This window comes from Saccopteryx leptura, chromosome 2 (assembly GCF_036850995.1).
Source record: "Saccopteryx leptura isolate mSacLep1 chromosome 2, mSacLep1_pri_phased_curated, whole genome shotgun sequence".
Taxonomy (NCBI): domain Eukaryota; kingdom Metazoa; phylum Chordata; class Mammalia; order Chiroptera; family Emballonuridae; genus Saccopteryx; species Saccopteryx leptura.
Genome location: NC_089504.1, coordinates 282,341,212 through 282,351,120, shown reverse-complemented (window position 1 = coordinate 282,351,120; position 9,909 = coordinate 282,341,212). Strand labels below are relative to the sequence as shown.

Genomic DNA, 9,909 nt, shown 5'->3' with positions numbered 1-9,909 from the left:
AATGGTGCTGGGAAAACTGGAAAGCCACATGCAAAAGAATAAAACTCGACTACAGATTGTCCCCGTGTACTAAAATTAATTCAAAATGGATCAAAGACCTAAATATACGACCTGAAACAATAAAGTACATAGAAGAAGACATAGGGACTAAACTCATGGACCTGGGTTTTAAAGAGCATTTTATGAATTTGACTCCACAGGCAAGAGAAGTGAAGGCAAAGATAAATGAATGGGACTACATCAGAATAAAAAGTTTTTGCTCAGCAAGAGAAACTGATATCAAAATAAACAATCAGCCAACTTAATGGGAACTGATATTTTCAAACAATAGCTCAGATAAGGGCTTAATATCCAAAATTTACAAAGACCTCATAAAACTCAACAACAAACAAACAAACAATCCAATAAAAAAAAAATGGGAAGAGGACATGAACAGACACTTCTCCCAGGAAGAAATATAAGTGGCCAACAGATATACGAAAAGATGCTCATCTTCATTAGTTATTAGAAAAATGCAAATCAAAACTACAATGCGATACCACCTCACACCTGTTAGATTAGCTATTATCAACAAGACAGGTAATAGAAAATGCTGGAGAGGCTGTGGAGAAAAAGAAACCCTCATTCACTGTTGGTGGGACTGTAAAATAGTACAACCATTATGGAAGGAAATATTGTGGTTCCTCAAAAATCTGAAAATAGAACTACGTTATGACCCAGCAATCCCTCTACTGGGTATATACCCCCAAAACTCAGAAACATTGATACGTAAAGACACATATAGGCCCTGGCCATTTGGCTAAGTGGTAGAGCGTCGGCCTGGCGTGCAGAAGTTCTGGGTTCGATTCCTGGCCAGGGCACACAGGAGAAGCACCCATCTGCTTCTCCACCCCTCTCCCTCTCCTTCCTCTCTGTCTCTCTCTTCCCCTCCCGCAGCGAGGCTCCATTGGAGCAAAGATGGCCCGGGTGCTGGGGATGGCTCCTTGGCCTCTGCCCCAGGCGCTGGAGTGGCTCTGGTCGCAACAGAGTGACGCCCCGGAGGGGCAGAGCATCGCCCCCTGGTGGGCAGAGCGTCGCCCCTGGTGGGCGTGTCGGGTGGATCCCGTTGGGGCGCATGAGGGAGTCTGTCTGACTGTCTCTCCCCGTTTCCAGCTTCAGAAAAGTAAAAAAAAAAAAAAAAATAGACACATATAGCCCCATGTTCATTGCAGCATTGTTCACAGTAGCCATGATATGGAAAGAACTAAAAAGCCCTTCAATAGAAGACTGGTTTAAGAAGATGTGGCACATATACACTATGGAATACTACTCAGCCATAAGAAATGATGGCATTGGATCATTTACAACAAAAGGGTGGAATCTTGATAATATTATATGGAGTGAAATAAGTAAATCAGAAAAAAACAAGAACTGCAAGATTCCATACATTGGTGGGACATAAAAACGAGACTAAGAGACATGGACAAGAGTGTGGTGGTTATGGGGGGGGAGAGAAGGAGGGAGAGGGGAAGGGGGAGGGGGAGGGTGACATCAATAAATCAGGGTACATATATTCTTTTTTTTTTTTTTTTCAGAAAATATTTTATTCTGAGACAACTTCTATAGGAAACAGAAACCTCAGGGACAAATATATGGTGATGACAATGAGTTGACTTTGGGTGATGGGCACACAACACAATCAACAGTTAAATGCTATAAAGATGTTTGCCAGAAACCTGTGTATTCTTATTGATCAATGTCACCCCATTAAATATAATTTCTAAAAAAAAAAAAAAAAATCTCATGATGAAAAAAAATTCAGTACAGCATCCAGATGCAAAAGCAAAGTATAAAAATCTATAGATATGAGAGGTAGCAAGGGGAATATATAATAAAAGAAATATTTTTGCACACAATATTAAAAACCCACATATAATTGCATTAACCCCAACAAGGAATATGTGCGAACCATATATAGAATACTGTAAAATTTTACGGAGGGACGAGTCTTATAAAATTGGAAGTACTCCCAGGTGAAGGGATTTGGAGTCCTTACCCTAATTCCCTTTTCACCCATGTTGAGGCCAAACCCCCAACAGTTATACTGTGGGGCTTCCAAGAATCATTTCAGGCCCTGGCCGGTTGGCTCAGCGGTAGAGCGTCGGCCCGGCGTGCGGGGGACCCGGGTTCGATTCCCGGCCAGGGCACACAGGAGAAGCGCCCATCCGCTCCTCCACCCCCCCCCTCCCTCCTCTCCGTCTCCCCCCCCACCCTGCAGCCAAGGCTCCACTGGAGCAAAGATGGCCCGGGCGCTGGGGACGGCTCCCCGGCCCCCGCCCCAGGCACTAGAGTGGCTCCGGTCGTGGCAGAGCGACTCCCCGGAGGGGCAAAGCACCGCCCCCTGGTGGGCAGAGCATCGTGCCAGGTGGATCCCGGTCGGGCGCACGCGGGAGTCCGTCCGACTGTCTCTCCCCGTTTCCAGCTCCAGAAAAATAAAGAATCATTTCAGCTTCTCTCCCATTTGTTTTGTCTGGAGTCTCCAGCTATGTGTGTGTGTTACACATCCATCCATATACAGACGCACGTATCTGCAGACCTTCACAAAAATGCAAACATGCATACATATAAAGCCATCACTATGGAAAGAAATATACCTAAACGTGTAAAAAAATGTATTTGCAGATTTATTGTGACATTTATTTTCTTTATAATTTTTTTTATTTTCTACAGTACGTCTGTATTATATTTTAGTTGTATAATTAGAAAAGAAGGATTTGTAATCAGATTCCAGTGAGATAAAAACACTTTTAGACTCTCAGATACCTATGCCTAAATTCTCCCCGCTAAAGCCTGTTTTACGACCCACCTTGTGGCAGTCATCAAAATTCAGTCATCACGTGTGAGGCACTCCGGGGACCAGGCTTTATAAAACCAGCCTGTTTCAGTGATAGCGCTTGTCACAAAAGGGAAGCTTCAAAGCGACATAGCTGGAATCAGAGTATGACTTAGCAAGAGATCTTGGAGTTGCAGGGGCTCTAAGACACATCTTGATGGCTTATCAGATGCTGGGTTTTAGTCCCTTCTCTCCGGTCTTGAAGAAGCTCACAGTGACATTTGTATCATATCTATCCCAGCTCCGTAGGGTACATATATTCTAAGAAAACATGTCCAGGTTATCTTGTCATTCAATTATGTTGCATACCCATCACCCAAAGTCAGATTGTCCTCCGTCACCTTCTATCTAGTTTTATTTGTGCCCCTCCCCCTCTCCCTTCCCCTCTCCCTCCTTCCCTCCCGCTGTTCCTATATCTGTCAATAGTGGTACCTGAAATTAATTCAAATGTAATGTTATCTTTAATGATCTTTTAAGATGATATTTTTAAAAGCTCAATGCCTCACATTTGAGACCTTCACAATCCACACTTTCTGACCCTCTTATTCTATTTCTCCATACTTCACTCTATAAGCCCTTTAACTAAAACCAAACATATTTAATATCCTATAAACACTGTTCTTGTATTTTTACTTCTAGACTTTCATTTATCTTCTTCTATTAAACATGCATTACTTGAGTTCCATGTGAGTTCCTGGGCTATGCACTGGTGGTTCAATTATGACTATATAATTCTAATCATCAAATTTCTTTAATAGAAAAATATAACTAAGTAAATTTAACAACACATGTATGCATTAAAAGCATTAGAATCATAAAAGAAAGACCTCCAAACCAGCCTAGAGATCAGAAAAAAAGTTTCTATAAGATAGGATAATGTGCTAAATTTTAAAAGATTTATAAGAATATAGGTAAAGTATGTTGCATGTATTTTGGATGGTGAAAATAAAGGCAGAGTTGAAATTCCAGGACAAGGGATAAACAGGGAAAAACACAAAAATAAAGAACAATGAACCAAACCAGCATTGTGAGAATATAACTAGAATCAGTTTGGCTCTTGAGATTTATAGTGTAAGGCAAGGAGTAGAGTGAAAAAGGAAATGGGACTAGAGATATAAGCAATATTTTAGAAATGTCTTTTACCATCCTTGTTTTCTCTCTTTTTCTTAGATAAACCAAATCCTGTTAAATGATACTGCAAGTTAAGTGAAAGATAAAGATAGAAAATATATATTTGAGAATAACCAGTAGAGTTATAAATAAAGGATAAAGTTAATGTTTAACTAGACTGGAACTCAGAAGATCAAGATTCATTTTTTTTTTTGCTTTGTATTGCTTATGTGAACTGGGGCAAGCCTCTAACTTCTTCAAATCTTTCAATCTGCAAAATATAAATAACTCTTATCTTGTCTACTTCATACATTATATATATATATATATTTATTTATTTTAATTGTGGTGAAAAGCATATAAAAAAATTTACCATCTTAACCATTTTAAGCACACAAATTATTCTTTTAAGAATCAAATGAGCTGTATCAGGCGGTTGCGCAGTGGATAGAGTGTCGGACTGGGATGCGGAAGGACCCAGGTTTGAGACCCCAAGGTTGCCAGCTTGAGCACGGGCTCCTCTGGTTTGAGCAAAGCTCACCAACTTGGAACCAAGGTCGCTGGCTCAAGCAAGGGGTTACTCAGTCTGCTGAAGGTCCACAGTCAAGGCACATATGAGAAAGCAATCAATGAACAACTAAGGTGTCGCAACAAAAAACTGATGATTGATGCTTCTCATCTCTCTTCGTTCTTGTTTGTCTGTCCCTATCTATCCCTCTCTCTGACTCCTTCTCTGTCTCTGTTAAAAAATAAATAAAAAGAATCAAATGAGGTCATGTGTATTTTAAATTATTATTATTATTATTAGTAGTAGTAGTAGTAGTAGTAGTAGTAGTAGTATGTCAGCAGAAAGAATGAAAGGCATAATAAATAAACGAGGGAAAGGCTGAGAAGAAGATAATGTTTATTGATTGTATTCCAGAGAATCATGGTCCTAATTGAAGTCTATTCCAACACCTATATCTATGGTACTCCCCTAACCTCCATCCAGCTTTACACTCCTTTATGAAACGCAAGATTATTTTACTACCTGGAAGTTTTTGAGACCTGACCCTGGAGAATGTCTAATTAACTATGTGATACTTTTCCCCTAATCTGTCCCTTAAGAGAATGAGTCACATCATTTTCCTTTGATACTGCATCATCTAAAGAGAAACTCTCAGGAAAGACAAACTTTCATTTTAGATATTCCCTGGAGATTCTTCAGAGGCACTTATATCCTCATTGACAAACTAGCAGAAGGAGGTCAGGTTGCTGTGGAGATTTTGGGAGTGTTTTTTGGTACTCAAAAGACATGGTAAGTACAAAACTATTGAAAGGGCATTATCCAATCCAGACTGCTAATCTACCTTTTACTACTTTACTGTTGCCCAATACTTGCCTTAAATACTAATCCTTCTGGACCCAGATTTGCCATAGTTTTTCAGGGTAAAATTTCCTTAATATATGGAATAAAACTTCATGGTTGAGCTTTGTTATATGAGTAAGTAAATCTCGAAGAAACATGAGAAAAAATATAGTTCAGTTAACAGATGAAGATACTGATATTATCTATGGTCTTCCCAACACTAAAACTTTGTTGAATTTCAAAGAATTCTGCATCCTTAAATTGTCACAAAAAATTTAATATTTTTGTTCAAAGACTAAATCTAATTCAAGTTTCTCTTTACTAGACAAGGAATATTTGTAGGCTAAATTCCATGTCAATGTTTATTATCTGTCATTCTAAAAATTTTTTTAAATGTTTTTTCAGAAGCAAGGAAGCAAGAATAATGTTTTATTCAACTTTATATAGCCCTTGAATTTATGGCAGTGTTTGACACAGAGCAGCAGATCAATCAGCATATGAATGTTAATTTAATAAATATATGAATGATGAATAATAATTCAGCCTTACTAGTAAGAAAGAAGGTCTTACCCAGAGAAACAAGGTAGCCACTCTGTTTACCCTTTATGGGCCACTTAACACAGAGCTTTTTCATCCATTTTCTCTTAGCCCCCATAGTTCCTGCTTTGTTGACCTCTTTTCTGTAATGACTAATTAGCATGTCTATTCTCCGGTATTTAGGCTGAGAAAATACAACAAAGAAAACACAAAAAAGTGGCTGGTCACTCTAGTCAGAGAACTCCAGATCTCTCACATCTTTCCCTATGCAGGCTCTGCCTGTCTGCTAAGTACTATTGCTCATTCCCTTTGAAAGCCCATCTATTGTATTTTTTCTCCTTCAAGCTTACGGCATAAGGCAAGAGACATCCTTCATAAAGTGATTTCCCTAATCTGCAATGTATTGACTTTATTCTGTTTTTGACTTAAATAAACAAACAGAAAATTAGCTCTCCAATCTCATACCCCACAGAGTTCTAAACTTTTAGTGGTATTCAGAACAGGAAACAGAATGACTAAAAAATCTGGACCTAAAATTCCCACTGTTATAAAAAATAAAATACTGAGCTTCCAGTTTTTGTTTTGGATTCTGGTTATGTGAATTTGGACACATTATCTCTCTTCTATGCTTCTCAATTTTTCTACCTATACCCGGAGAAAACAGCTGACCTTTGTTTTGTTTTGTTTTGTTTTTATTTTTTTCTTTTCTTTCTTTTTTTGGCTTGCCTGTCTATGCGAAACTCCAAAAAATTGGTATGGCTCACCATTTTCTGGCTCCACAGTTCCTTTACCATCGGCCTGAATTTAATGTGAATCTGCATGGCCACAACCACCAGCCTTACACTATAAAACAATATTAATCTGTCATAGGTAGAAATAAAATATGTAAAATGCTTAGTCTCATGACCATTACATGGGAACTCTTCAATAACTTGTCTTTTATGGTTCCTTCTGAGGAGCTTTCAGTCTACTTGAGGGAGATTATGCTTATTTATATACAGATATTCAAAATGCAAGAAGGATGTGTTAGAAATCATGAAAGAGGAACATATAAAGCTCTCAAAGGTCAGAGGAAAGAATGTTTACTTCTGGCACTAAGGATCAATAAGACTTTCATGATAATTGGAATATTTAATGGGCATTGGCAACAGAATGAATTCAAGAAAATGGAAGGAAAGAAGGACAAGAACAAAAATCAAAATGCAGAAAAATGTTACTTGACCAAGCTTGTAAGTATGTGGAAAATATTTTGGCACTAAAAATGAATAATAAGCAGAGAGATGCCTTGGCCAGGAATCTCAATTGATGAAAACATTGTTCTAATATACCAAGTTGATGTGTTTGATCCTTAGAGCACATATAAGATTCAACCAATGAATACATAAGTATGTAAAGCAACAAACTGATGTTTCCTTCTCTCTTTCTCCCTCATTCTCTTTCTCTAACATCAATATAAATTTTGTTTAATTTAATAAGAATCAGACAGAGATGACAAAGAATATCTGATAAGATCTTTGGGCTTTGCTGTTAAATGTATATTTTAAAAAATAGGGACAGTAAAAACCATGCTTAGGAATGTTTATCTGTAGAATAACTTGTTGAAGGTAAGAAGTCCCCTGAAAAAGATGTTAAAATAGTGAAGGTAAGAGGTAATGAATGCATTGTGCTATCAATGTAATTAGCATTGCAAACTTTTTAATTGTTGTTTTTCTCCTCAACCAGTAAAAATTGTTCTACTTTGTATTGCAGCAGATTTTTGTGACACTTCCATCCGAAGGTAGCCATGGTTACATAGAAGTATTTTTTTTAAACCCAGAATTATTTCCTTTCTGTGGGTCTTAAGAGTGGCGTTTTAAGAAGAGGAGGAGTTATATGTTTGTCCAAATTTCAACAGCCACTATTTAGGTTCAAGGTGGTTCTAGAGAGATGCTTTGTCTGCACAACTATCACTATCAACCATTGAGAGAAGAGGAGAAAGTGGAATTATAGAGAAAAAAAAAGAGAATGAAAGAAATATTATTTCTTGACATCTGAGAGTTTATTACTTAATGAACAACAGAGATGTTACAATGAAATCAACAAAAAGAGGCAGAGATAGAAAGATGAACATTTTAGCCAGTGTCAGATTAGATATCAGGGCTAGATGAGATGGGTAAGAGTTTCATGAAGGATTATTGCCAGAACAACTTCTGACAGTGACTTTATATTTATTAAAAAATGACTTGTCTAAAAAACAGAAGGAGAGAATAGCTGGAAGAAAGATACACATTTTAAAAGTAAACAAGAGGACAGAGAGTGAGGAGGAAACTAATAAATAAGGGACTGGACCTCCAGAAAATATTTCCAGAGAATTAAATTTATGGGTCAGTTTTTTTTTTATGCATCAATTGAAGATATTTAAAAAAAATTTTGTTTAGGGGTTCAAAAGCAAATATTTTAGCTTTTTCTATCATAGAAGTGCAGCTGAGAGATATTTCTAACTGGCTCTTTTAGAGTTCCAGAGTCAGCTTAAGAAACTGATTCCTGGAGAAGGAAGCAATTTTCATTGAATAATCACCATTTCAATTTTAGGTATTTCTTTGTCTCCTTCCTTCTTTTCACAGGTGTCACAGTTTATGGCTGCTGGAAATCAGACGATGGTCACGGAGTTTATCTTCTCTCTGTTCTTGCATCTGCATGAAGGTGGCCTATTATTCTTTATTCTACTGATTATCATCTATGGATTTATCATAACTGGGAACCTAGTGATATTTATTGTCATCCAGTTGGACATGGTCCTACACACCCCCATGTATTTCTTCATCAGTGTCCTCTCCTTCCTGGAAATCTGGTATACAACAACCACCATCCCCAAAATACTCTCCAACCTAGTCAGTGAGCAGAAGACAATATCTCTGGCGGGCTGCCTCATGCAGATGTACTTCTTCCATTCCCTTGGTAACACTGAAGGATGTGTCCTGACAGTGATGGCCATTGACAGGTACATAGCTATCTGTAGTCCTCTTCATTACCCAACTATCATGACTTCCAAACTTTGTATTCAACTGACAGCTGGATCCTGCCTCTTTGGCTTTCTCATTGTACTCCCTGAGATTGTGTGGATTGCTACCCTGCCTTTCTGTGGCTCCAATGAGATCCAGCAGATTTTCTGTGACTTCACACCTGTACTGAGCCTGGCCTGCACAGATACATCATTGATGGTCATTGTGGATGCCATGCATGCAGTGGCGATCCTGGCTACTTTTCTGGTCATTGCCCTATCATACATCCAGATTATTGTGGTGATTCTGAAGATACCTTCATCTGAGGGTCGTCGCAAGGCCTTTTCCACCTGTGCTGCCCACCTTGTTGTGTTTTTGCTGTTTTTCGGCAGTGTAGCTGTTATGTATTTGCGATTCTCAGCCACCTACTCAGTGTTTTGTGACACAGTAATTGCTGTCACTTTTGTTATTCTGGCTCCCTTCCTCAACCCCATTATCTATAGCTTGAGAAACAAGGACATGAGAGATTCTATTAGGAGGCTTTTCTGCTATCCCCAGAGAGCTGGTAGGGTTGGAACATAGATCTAGATGCTAGAGAGTCTGAAAATTTTCTGGAAGTTTGTCATTTTACTGTTCCTTGACTTGTTAATTATTATAATTTCTTTCTATAGCCAGAGTTATTTGTTCTATTATTATAAATAAAAATGAAAAACTGCTGCATCCAGGTCATTGGTGGTAATTGCATAGCCTGTTTACATCAATGCCTTTACCATGTGTATTATAGCTGAAGCACTGTATTTGGTTCTCCTGCTTTTGTAGCACAAGCTAGCCTCTTTCTTACCCTCTCCCAGCTGGGCTTCTGTTTTTTTTTTTTTTCTGTGGTTCAATATGCTGGTCCATAAACTCAATTCAACAGCCATCCTATACACAGTGTGTTATAGAATTTTAGGCCCAATGGTGTGATAAAATTAATAACAATAACAGTCCACTATGTTTCTCTAACAATTAACTATTTTAAAGTTTTACATATACAAATTCTCTTGAAATTTAAAATATTCTAA

General features: G+C 38.0%; 1 protein-coding gene across 1 annotated transcript; it reads left to right on the top strand.

Annotated features, from left to right (window-relative positions):
- Nucleotides 1-5,267: 5,267 nt before the first annotated feature.
- On the top strand, nucleotides 5,268-9,566 carry LOC136393458 (olfactory receptor 6K6-like). The gene is made up of 2 exons (XM_066366087.1): nucleotides 5,268-5,279; nucleotides 8,471-9,566. The coding sequence occupies exons 1-2, from the start codon at nucleotides 5,277-5,279 to the stop codon at nucleotides 9,428-9,430; spliced, it is 963 nt and encodes a 320-aa protein (XP_066222184.1). The 5' UTR covers nucleotides 5,268-5,276; the 3' UTR covers nucleotides 9,431-9,566.
- Nucleotides 9,567-9,909: the final 343 nt, after the last annotated feature.